General features: G+C 39.8%; 1 protein-coding gene, 2 non-coding genes and 1 pseudogene across 3 annotated transcripts in view; 3 read left to right on the top strand and 1 right to left on the bottom strand.

Annotated features, from left to right (window-relative positions):
- The window catches only part of TTC27 (tetratricopeptide repeat domain 27), a 185,109-nt gene that overhangs the window by 158,128 nt on the left and 4,688 nt on the right, over positions 1–22,293 (bottom strand). Inside the window, exons 4-6 of the mRNA XM_043553218.1 lie at positions 18,414–18,554; positions 13,122–13,224; positions 1,137–1,301 (exon numbers count right to left, since the gene is read on the bottom strand). Coding sequence (XP_043409153.1) covers positions 1,137–1,301; positions 13,122–13,224; positions 18,414–18,554 — 409 coding nt within the window. The remainder of the gene's footprint in view (positions 1–1,136; positions 1,302–13,121; positions 13,225–18,413; positions 18,555–22,293) is intronic.
- On the top strand, positions 1,416–1,556 carry LOC122467430. The gene has a single exon (XR_006292957.1).
- LOC122467415 lies at positions 1,634–1,718 on the top strand. Its single transcript, XR_006292944.1, has one exon.
- LOC122466916 lies at positions 4,637–5,571 on the top strand (annotated as a pseudogene).

Genomic DNA, 22,293 nt, shown 5'->3' on the forward strand with positions numbered 1-22,293 from the left:
AAACGCACATTCACAAACAAATGGTCAAAAAGTTCATTTGCAGGGGCACCTGGATGGCTCAGTGGTAGAGCACACAACTCTTAATCTTAGGGTCTAGAGTTCAAGTCCCACACTAGGCAGAGAGCTTACTTTTTAAAAACAAGTTCATTTGTATACTACCTGGCTGCTGTACATTACTAACATGTATCTAACCAGACTAGAAAATAGAGGAAATCTCCAGGAATAAAGAAAAGATTTCATTCCTAATTTGTTCTAAAACTATGAACTTTGAAAACATTTTTTTAACGTTTATTTATTTTATTTTATTTTATTTTATTTTATTTTATTATTTTTTTTTTTTTTTTTTGAGAGAGAGAGACAGAGTGCGAGCAGGGGAGGGGCAGAGACGGAGACTCAGAACAGGAAGAAGGCTCCAGGCTCTGAGCTGTCAGCACAGAGCCCCACACAGGGCTTGAACTCATGGACCATGAGATCATGATGTGAGCTGAAGTCAGACCTCAACCAACTAAAGCCACTCAGGCACCCCTAAAACTGAAATTTTTTATTTTTAATGTTTATTTATTTTTGAGAGACAGAGAGAGAGACAGAGTGCAAGCAGAGGAGGGAAAGACAGAGAGGGAGACACAGAATCTGAAACAGGCTCCACACTCTGAGTTGTGAGCACAGAGCCTGACGTGGGGCTTGAACCCACAAACCGTGAGATCATGACCTGAGCCAAAGTCAAATGCTCAACCAACTGAGCCACCCAAGTGCCCCTAAAACTATGAATTTTTACAATAAAATCTTGGGGCGCCTGAGTGGTTCAGTTGTTTAAGCATCCAACTCTTGGTCTCAGCTCAGATCATGATCTCAGGGTCATGAAGTCCCACATCAGACTCTGCTCTGAACGTGCAGCCTCCTCAAGATTCTGTCTTTCTCTCTCTCCTTCACTCTGCCCCTCTCACACTCGCACTCTGTCTCTCTCTAAAATTAAAAGAGAAATAATGAAATAAAATAAAATCTTTAAAATCTACTTTTATAAAGCAAAGAACAGAACATAAAAAATCAAATACAACCAAACAAGACAGCCAAACTGCCAATGTAATAGTTTCATCACGAAAATAAATTAATAACCCACAAAAAGGAACAAGTCTTACCTGTCAAATCAATTTGTAATTTGCTGATGTCTTTAGCAATGTGGAACTGATCCTTTGCTTTTGCATATTCATAATAATATAAAAATATATATGCACATTCCAGATGGAACTGAATAGCCAAATATAGACCGGAATCATCTACAAACAGATTTTCTTGTTTCGTCACTGAAAGACATGAGATGAAACATTAAAAACTATGATGAGTTGGCAGGCAGGGGCAGGGGGAATTGGGGAGGTTGGCATCTGAGGGAGTGTAGTAAGTGTCTTAGGGTAGGGACGCCCCAGAGTCCCCGATTTAGCCGCTCATGAGCTCGTGGTATTTTCCTTATATGATCAGGCTCCATTGCTGGTGATGCCACTAGCCTGGAGCCTGAAAAGATTATGAAAATGTGTCTGGCGAAGTGGGGCTGGGGACCGGGGCCGGGAGAATAGGGGCAGCACGTAGGCTGGAGATGATGGAGCTTTAGGAAGGCCTCTGCCGCTGTAAGTGTGAGCCCTGGTCAATGATGACGTGACCACCGCACAATCTGAGTTCTAGGAACCAGGTGATGGAGTGTGTGCTGAAAGCTGACTGTGAGACTTGGGGGGGGGGGGGGGGGGGAACTATGATGAAAATAACAATCTATGATTAAGTAAAATGAGTAAAATGTTGAGTCCACAGTATGCAAAGTATATATTTGCATATTCCCTGCTCTTAAAGATAAGGAACGCGGATATAAAAATAGTTCACAGCTAGCATTCTCTCAGCACTCACATGTTGCAAGAACAAAGCTAAGGACATTGCATACATCCATCCTTTATTCCACAGGATCCTAGGAAATACAATTTATAAACCTGCTCTAATTTTAGACTGCTTGTCTTACTCATGCTATAAAAGAATATGGCAATGCAAGGTGAAGATACAAAGTACCAAATGAATCTACACATAAACATCACAGAAAATCTAATGAAGAGCTCAGCTTACAGACTGTTTGCCTCATAATGAATGTAGAAATTCTCCCTTCAAAGGAGAAAGACACACATAGATACAGATGACTATATGAATACCAAATAGAGAATGAATATTGGCTTAGCAGTCAGATTAGGATTTATTTCTCTGAATACCGTAGCTGAATAGACGGGAGGATAATAACCTGATAACAAGGTGTCTGGAACAAAATGACTGTCAAAATTAATCATACATAATAAAGAGGCTAGTTGACACACACCAGAGCACAGGGGGTGTCCACAGGTCACCTGAGCCATACCTCTACAGCACCCCTGACAAACTACCCCTCACAAAGGCTTCCAGTAGTGGGTTAGTCAGCATTCCACAAGAATTAATGCATAAATAATGTTAAAATAATATTAACACTGTACCTTAATTGTACTTCAATTAAAAAAAATAATTTTAGGGGCATCTGGCTGACTCAGTTAGTGGAGCAGGTGACTCTTGATGCCTGGGTTGTGAGTTCCAGCCCCACTTTGGGGGTAGAGATTACTTAATAAACTTAAAAAAAAAAGATTTTTAAAATATTTTAAAGAATTAATGCATAATAAATGAATAGAAAATACACTTCCAATGTCCAAAGATGGAGAATCAGTTTTCTATTATTCAAGCTGAAAGGGAAGTGATACATACTGAATGCCATCTCAGCCTAGTACTAGGTATATATTGTGTTATAATTCTCACAATGATGTCTTTGAGGCTGACACTATCCCCACTTAATTCATTAAAAAATTAAACTCAGGAGCACCCAGGTGGCTCAGTTGGTTGAGCATCCAACACTTGGTTTTGGCTGAGGTCATGATCCCAGGGTCGAGGTATTAAGCCCCCTGTCGGGCTCCATGCCGAGCATGGAGCCTGCTTAACATTCTCTCTCTCCTTCTGCCCCTTCCCTGCATATGTGCACGTGCAAGCTCTCTCTCTCTCTCAAATAAAAAAAAGAAAGAAACGAAAAGAAAACTGAACTCAGATAGCTTACTCACTCGTCACCTCAGTTGTTAAGTGGCAAAGCCAGAATGTGAATCCACACTTATTGGAAAAAACAGGGGTGAGGGGGGAGTTGGCAGAATGAATATAGAGGTAATGTTACACAACCCAACCTCCTTCATCACCTAGTTATCTGACAAACACTTACAGCTAAGAAACAGATATCCTTTATTTTACTCTGAACCGAAATTAAAATGAGTCTGAAGAGGTGTTTTTCTATATACTGCCAGTCCTTTTTAAAGAGATTCTCTGGACTCAGAGAGTAAGCAGAGATGTACATGTCTTACTTTAAAAGACAGACAGGGGCGCCTGGGTGGCGCAGTCGGTTGGGCGTCCGACTTCAGCCAGGTCACGATCTCGCGGTCCGTGAGTTCGAGCCCCGCGTCGGGCTCTGGGCTGATGGCTCGGAGCCTGGAGCCTGTTTCCAATTCTGTGTCTCCCTCTCTCTCTGCCCCTCCCCCGTTCATGCTCTGTCTCTCTCTGTCCCAAAAATAAATAAACGTTGAAAAAAAAAAATTTTTTAAAAAAGACAGGCATCCAAACATGAATTTCTCACAACGAAACTCCATCAATAGATTTCTTCCACACAAACCAAACTCAAGAAAAGCAGGAAATGATGATATTCAGTGCTCTTAGTGCTTTTTATTAATTTTTTTTCCTTCTATCTGCCCACTATTCCTGAGTGTCTAGCCATTGTTCTCAGAAATACAATAACCTTCTATCATCTTAGCACAGTTCACAAGTGACACAATTTTCCTTAGTTGTCAACAGTAAAGTAAGTTTCCCTTAAGGTTCTGGATGCAATATATATCAAGGGATATAAAACTTGGCCAAGCTTTTTAAAAACCTCTCAATAACCACAGAAAGGCCATTTCTGCATGTAAGTAGACTTATGACATTGTGATAGACCATGTAAGTCTAGGGAAGGCTGTCAAATTTAAACTGTCCTAATAACACATAATTAAGTCACATACATGCTCAAAGCTGATTGTCTGTATCTATCTTCCCTCCTACCTACCTACCTACCTGTGTGTATTCAGGTGGATATTAGAGTAATTGGCTTTCATCTTCTACTTCTTCTGTAGCTCATATATTCAGGGGTCAAAGACTGTTCAATAAAAATAGGAAGACAAGCCATGGTTTTTTGTTTTTTGGGTGTTTTTTTTTTAAAGAATTAGTTTAATCTTTAAATTCCAACAGCATGACCAATTACTTTCCCAATAAAAACACCTTTAAAAAGCTAGATTTAGGGGCGCCTGGGTGGCTCAGTCGGTTAAGCGTCCGACTTCGGCTCAGGTCATGATCTCACGGTTCATGAGTTCGAACCCCGCGTCAGGTTCTGTGCTGACAGCTCAGAGACTGGAGCCTGCTTCGGATTCTGTGTCTCCCTCTCTCTCTCTCTGCCCCTCCCTTGCTCATGCTCTGTCTCTCTCTGTCTCAAAAATAAATAAAACATTAAAAAAAATTTTTTTTTTAAAGCTAGATTTAAAGTCTGGACTTAAAATGTTTAATAAACAGTGCAGGCCAGGGAGGGCCACAGTCATATACCAGAACTCATGGCTACAGGGCCAGAGCCAAGTGAACCCACCACGGGAAAGCCCTTTAAGATCCTAGGAATTTTAGATGCTGAAAACATTCCCTGGGCGTGGGATTCAATATTATATGAATGGCTCTTTAGGATCTGTTGTGGCTGGCCTTGGACATCTTTTGTTAACTAGATTTAGGAGATAATGTGATATTGGTGTAGGAGGATTTATCTCAGTGGCTTTAGGATGCTGGTTCCATTGTAGGTATAACTATACAAGCTAAAAACCTAGAAGACAATTTCCAGAGAGAAAATTAAAAATAAGATTTTATATGAAAGTACCCACCTTGCTCCTGACCTGAAAGAAAACAAACCAATGGCAACAGCAGCAACTGAGCAAAGTCTCAAGCACAGAAAACCCAAATATAGCACATTGGAGTCAGTGTGAACAAAGCTAAGTCAGCTATATTAAACACTGTATGTACCATAGGCTTTCAATCAAGTAAATAAAGTGTAAGAATAAATAAACAAAAATAAATAAATAAACTAAAATAAATAAGATGTTTGATACCACTGTGCTGAGAAGAAAGTAAGGAATCCTCAAAGAACAAAAACTGAATGAAAACTGAACCTCAGGAATTACGCAAGCACCGAAGCCATATTCTGCCCTGAAGCTATCTACCAAACCTTAGGGACCTTAGAATTCCATTTTTATGGCTGCAAGGAACACCAAAGACAGAAGATGAGGCCTAGACCCACCCAAAGTAGCCAATCCAGCAGGAGAGTCCATTCAAAGCTGAGACCCAAATTACTGTATCTTCACTGAGAGGTTAAAAAAAAGAGGTTAAGTCTGCCATGCAGAAGAGGTCAGCAAGAAAAATGGCACTGGGAGAAGGGGGAAAACAATTACCCTAAGAATCCATAACCGTAAGCCAGCCTTTACACATTTGTGACATCATGTCTAAACAGGAAAGCGCTAGCCAACGCCAACTCATTTCCTCTAAAAAAAATCCTTTTCTCCCTATCTCCATACTTTGCAAGCTTATTTCTTACTGCTGCTCCTCCAGTGTTCCATCCTTCTCCTGCCTCTCTCCCTTCCTCAACAATTTCCCTCTCTTCTATCCTATGACTTTTAATAAACATCTACTGAATTATTATATATGCTTCGAATTACACCAGATCCTACAGCAAGGTTTAAGCCCTGATCTTCCCTAACAAGATATGGGGAAAAGAAGAGCTAGGAAGAGAAGACACATAACAATTACTGTGAAGTGAAATTGTATGGTACTGATCATAAATACCAAAGGGGGCATATCCCTAAGACTAGGATAGTTGAACAAACCTTTTCAGAAGGGCAGGCCTTGAAAAATGGGTAGAAATTTGGCTGCAATTCACTTCTAGACCATAAGGCTCACAAAAGAGGGGCCCATGTGAGTCTGGTTCACTGCTCTATGTACCCCCTATCATAGGTGGCCCTCAATAACTGTCTTAGGAGTACGCAAATATTTAAAAACCTTTTGACAGCAACCATCTAGATGGAATCCAATGTTCTAAGGACCAGTTCCTGCCTACCTGTTCAACCTCATCACCTACCACACAACCCACCCTCACACTCTGCTCCAGCCATTCCAAACTACCCAAATTCCCAAACCCACAGAGATGTTTCAAGTCTCTGTACTTCTCTTAATACATGTTATATACCTTTTCCAGCTTCATCTAATAAATTCTTAATTCTTCGAGAGTCAATTCAAGCATGAGGCTCTTTGTGAAGCCTTCTCTGATCTCTCAGGTTTAGATTAACCACATCCCTTCCTATCTCCTTTATGCCCTTTTTTCTACTTGTAATTTTTGCCCTTGCCCCACTTAGTTCTTCAATATCCCTAGCACCTGGCACGGTGACTGAAACACAGCAAGCATTCTAAAAACAATTTGTATTAAATATCAAATTGAGTAGCAAATATAAAGTCAAAGGTAAAACTGGGAACAATTAAAGACTTTCCTAATGCCAAAAAGGGACATGATGTAAATGGTATTTAGAAAAACCAATCCAGTACTAACGTAGAGGGAGAGGGAACGAAGGCCAAGAATGAGTCTGCAAGTCACGGACAACCCTTCAGACGTGAAATGACAGTGACAGTAGCCTTAAGTAACTGGGGGCTGGTCATATAGAAAGAAGGACAGACCTATCCTGTCATTGTCTGTTGCTCAACAGCAGTCCTGTCCAAAACATTCTCTGACAATATAAATATTCTCTAGCTGCACTGTCCAAAATGGCAGCCATTAGCTACACATGGCTTCTGAGCACTGCCAATGTGGCTAGTGAACATGAAGAACTGAATTTTTTGTCTTTTCTTTTACTTATTTAAATTTAAATAGTCACAGATAGCTAGTGGCTACTATATCAGCACAGCTCTGGCTAGCAGTTATAAGTGACAAAATCACAGATGTTTTTAATTAATAAAAGGAAGCACTTTGCGGCAATTACAGATCCTAACAATGGAATGCATTCTGTCTCAAAGTAATTTCAGAAAGTTCCCAAGGGAAGAGGAAGTAACTCTTTTGGATACCATCTTGCAATGAATTCCAGCATTAGGATGAGTGGAGAGCTAGCCTAAGAAGAATCACATTATTTTATACCTGGAAAGGCTTCAAAGATCAGTTTACATGGAAAGAATCCTTAGTTCAGAAGTCAGATGAGCTGTCGAAGTGACAGAGGAGAAACTAAAAGCCAGATCTTAAAACATCATATTCTGTTAATTGTCTTGATTGTGGTAATTTCACAGGTGTATACATGTGTAAAATATCATCGCACACTTCAAAATATGAGTGAATACTGTAGGTTAATTATTCTTCAAAAAAGCTATTAAAAAAAAAAAAAAGGAAAGAACACTATGTGCACCACTCTACCATCCTCTGTAAACTCTTCAGTTCTATCTCATAAGAGTGGTTGTGAGGAATAAACTAGTTCATATACTTAAAGACTTAGTACAGGGCTTGGTACAGAGCTAGCACTGTAGAAATGTGAACTGCATTATCCTTATCAGATACTAGAATTCTGCCCTACTGACCAGTTGCAGAAATATAATGGAAACAAGAGTGGGAGGGATTTGGAGTTACAAACTCTACATCATAGGTCTGGCTCTTGGGCAATTTGAGTCACAAGTCTTTGTAAAATGAGTTAGTTAGCTGAACAAAATAATCTCTAAAGGGCCTTTCGAAACTAAAGATTTCGGACATGGCCTAGGATAAGAGTGGGAGGAATGGATGTACATGGGACCCTTAAGGAAGAACTGGTAAGATTTAAGAACTGGCTAGATGCACAGTATCACGGAAAACAATGAGCCAATTATGAACACACAGTTTCAAGCTTTGGATGACTCAAGGTTTAAGTAAAGAGAGGAACATGTCAACTCAGTAGATGTATATTATTTTAATAAACCTGTAGGTTCTCCATGGAAATGAATATTCATGACCTTCTGGATACAAATGTCAACCAGTACATTTAAAATGTGTGCTAAAACCAAAATCTCTTCTTATAAGATTATTTTAAGGCTATTTAAAAAAAAATTTTTTTCAACGTTTATTTATTTTTTGGGACAGAGAGAGACAGAGCATGAACGGGGGAGGGGCAGAGAGAGGGAGACACAGAATCGGAAACTGGCTCCAGGCTCTGAGCCATCAGCCCAGAGCCTGACCCGGGGCTCGAACTCACGGATCGCGAGATCGTGAGATCGTGACCTGGCTGAAGTCGGACGCTTAACCGACTGCACCACCCAGGCGCCCCTTAAGGCTATTTTAAAATGAAATTCCTACAGATAGTTATAATATGTTTAGTATATTTAATAACACTCATTGCAAAGTATCAATTTTTTTTTAAATCAATGCACTCATCAGTCACCAAGAGATTAATCTTTTGATCAGCTCTTTTGATGAGGAAACAACTTAACCCGAGAGTTACAGAGTTGCCTATAGATGTTATAGCAGAACTCCCAGACAAAGCATTTCAAACTTTTCTCTTACACACTAACTTCTTCATAAGCTCAATTTCAAAGAGCTAAACTACAGTATTACATCTCATGCACTATATCAAATGCATTTTCAGTATACGCTCCCACAATAAATGGTTGTGTGTGCATCTAAGCCATCTTTTAGAGAATCATGGGTTTCATTGGTGTGGCATCAAAAAGAGTGCCTACATCACACTGAAGAGCATACTTTGCAAGACTCTAACTTACTCATTTCATACATGTGATCAGTCCAGCAAAGTTCTGCTGACAGTGTGATGGGCTCTATTCCACTACACTGTACTGATGTCACATTCCTGGACAAAAATATAACGACCACAGTTGTTCATGAAATCCTCACTTATGTTTCATAGACTGAAAAAAATCCTGCCAACTTTTTGATGATCCTTCAAGGGCAACATTTCAAATACAATATCCTTCTCTGGACACTGAGTAATATTTCAGTTGTAACTGACTGCTTGGTCAACATTTGGGTCAAATCCCAGAATGAAACATTTTTTTAAATAAAATTGTTTATGAAATGTTGCAGTTGAAGACTATGTGCAGACCTACTTAAACATAGCCAAAATGGACGAATTTATGACTAGATAAAATGAAAAATGTCGTTGATTAGCCTAGAATGGCAACATAAAAAATGCTTAGTTGTAAGGCAAAGTAAATGATACGCTGAAATATATTGCAGAAAAGAATCAAGACCACTTGGGGAATGAGTCACTTACAAGTCATATTTTCCAGATCTTAGTTAACCCTTTCTGTTTTGAAACTTAATTTTACCCCATAGAATAGAATTCTCTCTAAAACACATCATATGGTCCTTCCTTTTTAAAACGGCACATAAGGCAGGGGGTGGAGGGTGCCTGGGTGGCTCAGTCAGTTGAGCATCCAACTCTTGATTTCAGCTCAGGTCATGACCCCAGGGTCTTGGGATCAATCCCTGCCTCAGGCTCTGCACCTAGCATGGAGCCTGCTTAAGATTCTCTCTCTCTCCCTCTGTCCCTCTTCCCCACTGTGCACTCACTCTCTCTTTCTCTCTCTCTAAATTAAAAAAAATAAAATAAAATAAAATGGCACTTAAGGAATGTTACTTTTTCTTTTCTTAATAATTAATAATTATGAACATTAGTCACTGTGCTGTGATAAAAAACGTAGCCATAAATGCAAGTTTATATAATATAGGAATAAGGGAAGAAATGAGACTTTCGCTGTAACAACTGCATCAAATTCGATTTCCCATAAAAAGAAAAAACAACTCCTAGTGACATCTTTTTTGTTCACTTTTTGTTAACCAGTTTTCCACAAAAGTATAATGAAGCACAGGAAACCGTATAATATCCTAAGTAGTGTAATGTAATTACCTTTCTACAAAATTAAACAGTGGGCTGAATCCTGATGCCATCTTACTTCAAATGCTCTCACTATCCTCTGGAAAAGGCAACTTTTCTCCCCATAACTATTGATGATGTTAAAGTCATCCTTGCCTTTCAAAACTTTACCCAATTTCATAAATTAGAAGCTCACCCCCCTCTTCCTCCTTTGCACTATGTTCATTTATGGAGTATACCTCACGTCATGTCAAAAATATGCAATGGCATGAATGGGGGAGACTCAGTCTACACAGTTTTCATTTTACTGAATACAGAGGAAAACATGTCTGCTAAATGGGGCGTCAGGTATTCATTTTCTCCAAGGTTCACTCTGTATTCATTTTGAAGAGAACTCCACCCTTAGGCAATGCTATTAGGAGAGATTCAAAGTCCATATGGCATCTGGGTAGGATCAATTTTTCCCCTAACTGCTGTAATATTCCTTTTTTTTTTTTTTTTTTTTAAGTAGGCTCCACACCCATCATGGAGCCCAAGGTGGGACTTGAACTCAAGACCTTGAGATCAAGGCTTGAACTGAGTTCAAGAGTCAGATGTTTAGCCGACTGAGCCACCCAGGTGCACCTGTAATATTCTACTATTTGAAAAACTCTTGTACAGAAGTTAAGTCAGATAAAAGTTGCTACTGAAATGGAGAACAGATGGAGTTCTAAAAGTGCATGTAGAAAGGCCTCAATAAACCTTAACTGTTCTTATTCAACAAATATGTACTAATTATTTACTATTTTCCGGGCACTATGCTAAGTAGAAAGAAGCTTAAAAACAAACAAAACAAACAAACAAAAACAGCTCTCAAGGAGCTCCAGTCTAGAGAATCTATAGTCTTAGTGAAAATAAAGATGGTTCAGTAGGCTAAATCTGCTCATAAAAATCTTTCATAATCCAAAAGCATTAAACCAAAACTATTGGTCAGAAAAAGCGAGAGTCTGTTTTTCAGTTCTGTTACTTAAGAAATACCATGGTATAGGGGTGCCTGGGTAGCTCAATCAGTTGAGCATCTGACTTTGGCTCAGGTCATGATCTCATGGTTCATGAATTCCAGCCTCATGTCAGTCCCACTGCTGTCAGCACAGAGCTGGCTTGGGAGCCTCTGACCCCTTCTCTCTCTGCCCCTCTCCTGCTCACACTCTCTCTCTCAAAAATAAACGTTAAAAAAAAAAAAAGAAAGAAAGAAAAGAATTACCATTGTACAGAAAAGTAAACTCCTTACATGTAATAAAACAACTAATCTATCATATGTCAGGTTTAAATCCCATAGCAGAATATATATATATATATATATATGTATATATATATATATATATACACACACACACACACAAAATTTGATTTAACATGCCCTTGCTTGTTTCATAGCCTTGTATTACCTAAAGTCCTGAAAGAATATAAATGGTCTAAGTCTCAGTTGGCATACACAATATAAATGAATCAATTATCATACTGACTGAATATTTTCCTTACTTTCTCCCTTTGAATAATGTACAGATGTTCATTTTATCTAAGATTAGCATATGCTTATGTATTTCTATCCTAAAATAACAACAACAAAATTGAGACATTAATTTCAACTAAATTACCTAGCTTAGTAGTATTTACTGCTGCACAAACTAACATTCTCTCCACTGTATTCTGGCCTAGCTTGTTACTACACAGAGGTACCCTTGAAGGAAACAGACTCCAGAAAGGTGTGGGAGCTTCTTGTAATGACATATGCACACATGTTAAGAGTCGTTTTATGCCTTCATGAGTGTGCTACTCCACCAAGTACAGATCACCGCTTCTCCACCCAGAGTGACAAAAACCACCGCCTCCCCCCCACGGCCCTCCTTATCCAAGGGGGACAGGTCCCAGGGCCCCAGTGGATGTGAGAAACCACAGTAGAACCAAACCCTTTTCTCTCTCTCAAAATATCTTACTGTACTGTGCTCACCCTCCTTTGTGGTGATGTGAGATGATAAAATGCCGGTGTGATGAGAGGAAGTAAGGTGCCTGATGCAGGCATCGTGATGTAGCATTAGGCTTCTTCTAACCTTCTGACAATTGGTCAGAAGGAGGATTATCTACTTCCAGGCCGCAGATGACTGAAAGTAACCGAAACCATTGAGATGGAGACCATGGAGAAGGGAGAGTACTGTTCACACATACGCACATGTGCACGTACTCACGCCATACATACTCTTGTTATGGTGAAAGGACCATGGGCTTTGGAATCAGACACACCTAAGGTCAAACCCCTTCTCTGTAACTCCAAAGTCTGTAACCAAGTCCAAGTTCATCTGTGTTCAAGTGTTCCTTCACTACAAGAGAATCTGTTTTTGTTTTGATTTGTTTGGCAACTTTTGCTAAGAAGAATCATTCCAAAAGCCCAGGGAAACCAAGTATCAAGGTACCCAAGATTTTTCTCTTTTCAAAATGCTTCCCTAGGAAACCTGCAAGGTATGTGTAGCAAAGGCAGTGGGAGGCACTGACAGAGGTGTGTGGTTTCTACTTTCATTTATATTTTAGGTACTTTTGTACATGCATATTATGTATTATAATAAAAAATAATACAAAATGTAAAAATGTCTCTCCACCTATTGCCATCCTTAGGAAAATGTATTTTCTACCAAATGTGGGAAAAAAAAAAGGCTTTCTTCATGTACTCAATAGGACAGAGGATAAATAATTTTCTATTTTGCATGTCATTTGGCACAATTTACTCCAACTCATTAATGAAGGAATTTTTTTTAAACAAAGAAAGTTTGCATTTGTTTCCAAAGAAGCTTCTCAGATTAAAACACAGACAAAATATTAAAATACTTGTAAGCCACTTGTGATAAAATCATGGCAACCTACATAAAACAAATCACTTTCTACATAGGTAATATAAATTACAATGATGACCTCTTTTTAAATTCAAAGGTAAAAGAAATTGTATAATCTGACACCCTAATAATTTGTGATATTCCACATCCAGAAGTAAAGGGGAGAAAAAGAAACCACCTCAACCAAGAAGTTACTATTACCTGTAAAAAACTAAACTGAAAAGGAGTATCTCAGCCAAGAACTTCATGCCCGCATCAAACAAAATCTGCTACATACCTTCCCCGATACAGTCTCCGGCAAGAGCAAAGAGCTGCGGTGAGCGCTCCTCCAGCAACTGCTGGTGAATACTCACACACCTCAAAGTCCACCATGGCAAGCTCTAGGGAAAAAAAGAACCATGTAAACTGACAGTAAAGGCCCCTCTGGAAAACAATTTTTCCACTAACTGAAATTAGTGTTTAGAATTTTTTTTAACACTTGCGAAATTAAACTTACTCTTCGACAAACTTATCCACCCACTGCTCTGTCTTTGATGATGATACTCACATCAGCTTCTCCCTCTTCGCAAGAACCCCTCTGCTCCATTCTCTCAGAGCCTGTATTTTAAATCAGCTGGGTTTCCTGATGCCGTTTAGAACCTACGACCTCGTCCTTTAAAACGTCTGCTTCTGTCAGCACCCTTCTCCTCCATGGCACCCCCTCAGCGCCATAAACCAGTCAGCAACTCGCCCAGGAGAACTCCAGCAAGAACCTCCCAGAGGCAGGGAGTGCAGTGGGCATAGGGGGGCGGTGATGTTTTCTCTGCTCTGAACTTCTAGCATATTATTTGTACTACCTCCTTTGCAAACTCAGTCCACTGATTCACACAGGTCATCCCTAGCTTTCAGTGTCGCCCATCTACCCAATAAGGTAAGAAATCACGTCCTGCCCATCTCTAGGTCCTCCTCAGAGCAATATATTTTGCACAAACTACACTGCAAAGAATACCCTGCATTCAAATATTCCCCAAAACTAAGAAAATCTCTTCCACACCCGGCGAGACACTTCCATGAAGACTTCTCCCACGAGTCTCTCCCTTCTCTGAACTTCTACACTGTTCCTAGAAGTTAGCACTGCATCAGGTGCTTGTTATTCAAGAGTATAACTCTACCTGGTCCAAATATTCTTGAGGATAGAGACTGAATTTCATACAGTGTCTGGACTGTGGCTGAGAACACAGTAGGTTTTTCTGTATTGTCTGATGCTGTTCTCACTTGATCACTATTTCAAAAAAACTTGATCCTTGGGGCGCCTGGGTGGCTCAGTTGTTTGGGCATCTGACTCCTGGCTTAGGCTCAGGTCAAGATCTCATGGTTTGTGAGTTTGAACCCCGGATCAGGCTCTGCACGGACAGAACAGAGCCTGCCTGGAATTCTGTCTCTTGCTCTCTCTCTGCCCCTCCCCCCCTCATGCTGTCCTCTCTAAAATAAACATTAAAAAAATAATAAAAATAAAAATAACTTGCTCCTTATTAAAAAAGAAAAAAACAGAAAGAAAACAACAAACATCAAAAAGCCAATACAAAAGTATGTACAGTGAAGAGTGAAAGTCTCTCTTCAGCTGACTCAGTGCCATTCTTCTCCCCTGGAAAAATCCATGACAAAGGCTTATAACCTTCTGGATCTTCCACGTCGGGCTCTGGGCTGATGGCTCAGAGCCTGGAGCCTGCTTCAGATTCTGTGTCTCCCTCTCTCTCTGCCCCTCCCCCATTCATGCTCTGTCTCTCTCTGTCTCAAAAATAAATAAACGTTAAAAAAAAAAATTAAAAAAAATAAATAAATAAAGCAGTATCTACTGGGGCACCTGGGTGGCTCAGTCGGTTAAGCATCCTATTCTTGATGTTGGCCCAGGCCATGATCTCATAGTTTGTGGGATCGAGCCCTGCATGGGTTTGGGTTCTGCACTGACAAAGCATGGAGCCTGCTTAGGATTCTCTCTCCCTCTCTCTGCCCCTCCCCAGCTCACATTCTCTCTCTCTCTCACTCTCAAAATAAATAAACATTTTAAAAAATAAATAAAAGCAACATCTACTAATAGAAGATCATGCTTAACTATCAAAAGCATCTTTTTTTTTAACTTGAACTTAATGTCTTCATTTGATTAAGGGGTAAACTGCCTGGTTCCCTCCTACACTGCTCCACAGCACATTGCTGCAACAATGGTGCGGTCACAAATGAATTTTGATTCTGTAACAAAATCCTTCTTAATTACTGATGCTGTTTCCTTAGTCCTTGTGAAGAAAGGTAGAATTATCTAATAGAGAGAAGTTTCACATCATGTTTCATTTACTTCCCGGAGGTGTTGCCTCATTTTCCTTCTTTTCTATCACTAAGGCTAATGACAGGCTACATTTCAATTATCTATCCCTGAACTGCCATCAGCAATAAGTGACTCAGGTTTGGCAGCCCACCCTTCCTTTTCTAGACATGGGAATTCAGACAGAGCGAGTCAAAGAAACTGTCCTTTTAAGAAAACCTACGACATCAGGGGCTCAGTCAGTTGGGCGTCCGACTTTGGCTCAGGTCATGATCTTGCAGTCTGTGAGTTCGAACCCCACGTCAGGCTCTGCACTGACAGCTTGGAGCCTGGAGCCTGCTTCAGATTCTGTCTCCATCTCTCTCTGCCCCTCCCCTGCTCTCACTGGGTCTCTCTCTCAAAAATAAAATAAAAACATAAAAAAATAAATTTAAGAAAACCTACATCATCAGATGCTGAACCTTTAAAAATCAGATCTATAAGTTAACTCTTAACCCCAAATCTTTATCTGGGGTGAGAGGGAGTGTGAAAAAAATAAAGAAAGCATAGCCTATTTTTCTACTAGAAAATAAAAGTGCCCTTATCTGTTTGCCAAGAATTGCTTAATAGAAAATCTGAGGCATTAATAAAAAAAGACATTTGAAGCCTCACTCTAGTTTCTAGATCCTGTCTCCTGATTTTAGCACTTATGACAGAATGTTCTGATTAGGAAGTCACACTAGTCAATAACCTCCTAAAAGGCAGGAAGCATAAGTGTACTCAAAAGGCACCCAATAAATCTTTGCCAGCTTGGCCCATTTTTAAAATAATTATAAATAAGGGAAACTGATATTCCAGAGAAATTTACTAGCATAACGTCACACAGCTGTTAAGCGGCTGAGCCAGACAAACTCTGGTCTGATTTCGAAGCCAAGACTCTTTTTACTCAACATTTACATATTACTAATACTAGTCTATATACTTCACAGATTAGGGGGTTTGGGGAAAATCACCTTCTTTTAGAGTTCCACAAAAATATCATTATAAACAACTTGATATATTCTTCATGAGTACGTCTATTCAAAGCTAACTTAAAAAGGTTAAAATTAACTTGGTTAAGTATGGGATACTTTTTTTACTATTTTATCTTCATTTATCAAAGAAGTCATTTTTATATCATCATTTAGAAAATGACATATTACAGGAGCGCCTGGGTGGCTCAGTCGGTTAAGCATCCGACTTCAGCTCAGGTCATGATCTCGCAGTCCGTGAGTTCGAGCCCTGCGTCAGGCTCTGTGCTGACAGCTCAGACCCTGGAGCTTGTTTCAGATTCTGTGTCTCCCTCTCTCTCTGACCCTCCCCCATTCATGCTGTCTCTCCCTGTCTCAAAAATAAATAAACGTTAAAAAATATATATATTAAAAAAAAAAAAAAGAAAATGACATATTACAGACCCAAAGAAGAAAGAACTTTCCTGTTTTCACTGAAAGGGAAGATGTCAGCACAGAGTGATCTCTGCATGGTGATGGGTAACAAGACAACAGGGTTGTAACCCCAGGTCAAAAGTTGTTTAGCACCTGCCAAGAAATTCAGGTAACTTGTCTCTCCAACCTCACAAAGTATGACATTTACAACCAGCCGTTCAAATATTTACTTGTTCTCCTAAGTTGATAGTACATATATCTTTTTTTTAAAGATGCTTAACTGCTGGCTGATGAACGTTTTCCACCAACAAAATTTAAAACTGTCTCACTCATTTACTACTCTAGTCTCACTACAAAGAAAATAATGTCATCTGGCAGCCCCATGCCTCAGTGACACTTTCTTTAGAGCCAAATACTAGTCATTCTAGAAAAGAGCATTTCACTCAGATCAACTCTAGAAAAAAATTTTTATTCAAGCTAACATGACTAAACAATCAAAGATAAGGCCTTATATCTACTCTGACATCTGAAGCCCATCCAGTAAAACCCCTTCCAGTACAAGCGATTCCAATTCCTCTGGCTGTCATGACAGTCACTGAAAGAAGCAAAAACTTGCCTTCCTACCCCTACTTGGGTATGAAATACTTAGGAAAATAAGCCCTTACACAGTACAGCCCAAGTCTACATTTTGCCCACCGAAATACTGTTTTTCTTAAAAATCTTCAGCCAAAACTTGGAAATTGGGAGATTTCACATACAATTTAGATTTATCATTTCTGGGTCTACATCCTCAAGTTGCCACAATTAGAACAGGAGTCAGCAAACTACAGTGTGCAGGCCAAATCCACCCCACTCCTATTTTTGTACAGCCTAAGAACTAAGTACAGTTTTTACATTTTTAAAACACTGGAAAAAAACAAAAACCAAAAGAATATTTTGCAACATGTGAAAAGTATATAAAATGTCAACTTCAGTGTCCATAAATAAAGCTTTATTAGTACACAGACACACACCATTCGTTTACAAACTGTCCACAGCTGCTTTCACAGCACAGTGCAGCCTGAGGAGCTACAAGGCACACTGTATAGGTGGTGACCTCCACTAACCCTCAAAAGACACGCTTGTATCTCTCTTGGAGCTCTGTCACTCCTACCGCATAGTAGCTTTCTGTGAGTAGAGCAGGTCTTCTCACTAATTTATATGTGACCTAAAGAAACAATGTAACAGACATTCAACAAATGCTCTACTAAATCCAACCCAAATGATGAACCAAGGTAGGATGTGGGCCAGGAAACAGTAATTAAGATCCACTGCAAGAATACTAAAATCCTGCCTCCTGCTCACTATCCCTACAGGAAATTCATGAAAGACCATGAAGGATGTTTTCAAACCTTTAAGATTCAGAGAATCAACATTAACATACACTCACACATACACAACATACGTCTGTACAATCCTTTTAAAGAGGCTCAATATAATCTCATTTTATATTAGATGAATCTCATAAAAGCAGAAAGTTTTTGCTTATTTTCATTAGATTTTAATTTTTTAACATTTTTTTAAGTTTATTTATTCCTTTTTGAGAGAGACAACACAAGTGGCAGGGGAGAGGGAGGCAGAGAGAGAGGGAGACACAGAATGAAGCAGGCTCCAGGCTCTGAGCTGTCAGCACAGAGCCTGACATGGGGCTTAAACTCATGAACTGTGAGATCATGACCTGAGTCAAAGTTAGATGTTCAACTGACTAAGCCAACCAGGCATCTCTATTTTCATTAGATTTTAAAGTGATATACCTAAAGAAGACTTAGAAAACACACCAAAACACTGTCATCCCGGGGTATGAACCACCTACCGTCTTTTCTCCCCTTACCTGAATGGCTGTCAGTTTGTGTCTTACATTCACTAGAATAACTCGTGCTAGTAAGAGTAGTATGGGCTTTGAGGTCAGGCTGTAGACTGATTCCCCGTCTAGAATAAGCAGATTCAGAACAACCGCATCCAGTCCTTTGACCTGAAAAAAAAAAAAAAAAAAAAAAAAAAAGTAAGCCAAGATGATGTAATTTAACAAAATATTAATCTTTATAGATCTTACAATAACACATATTTTCCAGTTAATTCAACTTTGAAACAAAGGCATTAATCTATTACACAGCAATTGGCACTGGACAGAATCATAACATTATAAAGGTCCCTGGAGACCTATAAACCCAGGCTGCCCTAACAGATGGCCACCTACATGCCTATACTTTAGAGGAACAGGGAAGTCAAGAAAATGCTAGTATTGAAGAGGTTTCACGACTTTATAGATTTACTTACAACAAAATAAAAAGCATCCCTATGTTAAAGTATTTACATTAAACACATTTCACATATGCTTCATTAGCTGGCAAACGTCATCACAAAGCAGGTCTGCTCCAAAATTCCTAAGCCAAACAGCCAGTTAGATCTTACATACCAAATGCTGAGTGGGCCTAAAACTATGGACCAGTGGGAACAGAAGGCTGCAAAAAAAGACATGCGTTTGGAAAATCCAGTCTTTAGCTAAACAGAGACTTTCTACAATGGACAAATCACCTGCGTTTTCTAAAATGTGCACTGTATAGTTTTGACGACTGCCACAAGACAGACAGCAGGAATGCTTACCCATTAGAAACATGGCTCCAAGGTCACAGACACAGGACAGTGTCCTTTTTCTGCCTCTTGTTAGTTTGTGGATATAGGTAAATTTTTGAACTGAAACATCATTAACTACAAAATGAAATCATAGAACCCACACCTTATAGGGTACGTTTAAGGATTAAATTAAATAATCCAAATAATGCCAGTGCCTGGGTAAATACATTGTTGAAGCCTTCGATATCGGCAAGAAAGAAAAAGCTGTGGGTTCACCCGCTGTCCTCCCTTCATCGTCAAGAAGTGTAATAGAGGAATAAAGAAACAGCACCACCAAACTGCAAACAAAGCTTACCGCTACCTACACTAGGCCAGAGGAATTTTTTTAAACCTCAATAATTAAGAAACTATTTTGAAGTTACTACAACTACCTCAATTTTAGAAGGAAACAGACACAAATGTTAAGTGCAGTCAAAAATCACACAGACGTCAGTGTCTGAACAGAGATTCCAGCCTGTTTTCCAACTCCCAAATCAGTGTTCTTCCTAGCGCCCCATGCTGCCTTCCCCACGGACCGCTTCCTGCCCCTCGGCAAGGTTCAGGGCTATGCTAAGCATTAGGAAGAATACAAGAACTGGGCCAGGATCACTTCCAGCCTTCCAACTAGGACCACTACCTTATGGTGGCATGGCTACTAAGATACAGACACTGGAAAAGGACCAGGTGTGGGGGAGACCCTCACCATGAGTTCAGTCTGAGACACGTGAGCACAAGGCATCTTGCAAGACCCCCATGCAGAGGTGCCGAATATACCAGCAGATATACTCACTTAAGAACTTGGGAGAAGAACCTGCCTAATGTGCCGAGACTAGATATGCAGCCTCATTGAGTTGTCTGTCACACAAAGATGTCAAAATAAGGCTATAAGCACCCTTATTTCCCAAAGTCCAGACCAAACTGGTACACTACAAAAAGATATGACATGCCTTTAAGAAAAAGAATCTGTGGGGCACCTGGGTGCTTCAATCAGTTAAGCATCCGACTTCAGCTCAGGTCATACTCTCACGGTTCGTGAGTTCGAGGCCCCCATCAGGCTCTGTGCTGACGGCTCAGACGCCACTTCACACCCTCTGTCTCCCCATCTCTCTGACCCTCTCCCGCGCTCCCCCACTCTCACCCACTCACACTCAAGAATATATAAATATTAAAAAAAAAAGAAAAGAAAAATAATCCATATTCTAATCACTTTGAAATGAGAAACATAACTAACCATTCTAGCACACGTTTAGATCATTCTCTTGCAAATGAAATCCCTAAACAGAAGCAGCAAACAAGTAATTTACTAGGGTAACAAATAAAAAATTATACAAAGAGATAAAGACAGCCCATGATATACCACCGGGGTATCATTACCTCTGATACTCAAAGCAGGGGTTGGTTACTAAACCTCCTACTCTTCAATTCAAAACTCTCGGGAGATGGTAGTAACAAGACAAATAACAAATAAATGAGTGAATGTATAAATAAATACATTTCTCTTCCCAGTGCTACCTTGCATAATCATGAAAAAATGAAATGCTTTTCTATCTTCTGCTTAAATAAATCAGCCTCTGCCTACACCCGAGATATAACACTGATATTGCAACTGAGTTCCAAATGTGTTTCCAGAGGTTTTGGGAAATTGTCCATTTTTAAAGAGGATTGTTTAGGGGCACTTAGGTGACTCAGTTGGTTAAGTATCCGACCTCAGCTCAGGTCATGATCTCACGGTTTGTGAGTTCGAGCCCACATCAAGCTCTCTGCTGTCAGCACAGCTCACGTACTGCTCAGACATGGACCTTTAGTGCTATTCCTCTGAGACCGGTTAGCATCAGAAACCAGAAAACAGTGTTAAAAATGACAAGGCCACACCACCATAAGGTAGTTGATCCTGGCCCTGTCCTTGCAGCCTTGCTAATGATTAGCATAGCCCTGAACCTTGCTGAGGGGCAGGAAGAGATCTGTAGGCAAGGAAAATGAATTTAGCTTTGGTCACTATACTCTATGACAATAAAATATATTCACAAATATTTGTGCTTCACAAGAGCCAAGAATCATGAATTACCACAGGGAAATGACTGTACTCATGTGTTTAAAAACTTCAACTCCCCCTACCTTCCAAATTCTTGGATTGCTGGAAAAGAGTATAAATTGAGTATTCCTTTTGTCTTTTTTTTTTTTTTAAAGTTTACTTATTTATTTTGAGAGAGAGTCAGTGCAGGAGGTGGAGAGAGAGAGAGAGAGAGAGAGAGAGAGAGAGAGAGAATCTCAAGCAGGTCCCACACTGTCAGCACAGAGCTGGACACGGGGCTTGAACTCACGAACCATGAGATCATGACCTGAGCCAAGACCAAGAGTCAGACATTCAACAGACTGAGCTACCTCAGGGCCCCTTGAGTATTCCTTTAAAAATAACCTGACACAAATAAAGAAATAAACAAAAACAATCTGACATTACCAAGAAGAACTGAACATGTGTATACTCTAGGGCATAGCGATTCCACATACAGAAATATACACCACAGAGGAGCTTCCCAACTCCCTGCTGGGATGGGTATACAAGTGTGTTAAAAGACCATCCCCTCAGCCCTCAGGGTACCCAACTAAAGCCCAAGGGCCTCCTCCATTTAGCACACTGCATCAAACAAATGCTATCATTTTTTCAGTATGCTGTGCTTCGAAATTCTTGCAAATGATTACCAGAAGATATGTTCCTAATAGCACTGTATGTAATATATTGGGGGGAAAAAAAAGGAAACATACCATATGGCCAAGAGTAGAACAGACATATAAATTCTGGTCTAGTCATGCAACTGGAATACTATACAACAGTAAAAGTGAATAATGATGTAATTTCAAAAATATATCACTGAGCCTAACAAGTCACAGAAGATGTACAGTGTATGTCATTTATTTATAAAAGTTCAAAAATTGGAAAAATTAAACAGTATGTTTCCTGGAGTTACACAGGTGCTAAAACTATGAAGAAAAGCAATGGAATGATTAACACAAAATTTATGAGCCTGGTTCATGGGAGAGGGGGGCCAGAGCTGCCATCAGGAAGCACACAGGGGACCTTCTGAGGCAGTATTTCCCAA

Source organism: Prionailurus bengalensis, chromosome A3 (genome assembly GCF_016509475.1).
Source record: "Prionailurus bengalensis isolate Pbe53 chromosome A3, Fcat_Pben_1.1_paternal_pri, whole genome shotgun sequence".
NCBI lineage: Eukaryota > Metazoa > Chordata > Mammalia > Carnivora > Felidae > Prionailurus > Prionailurus bengalensis.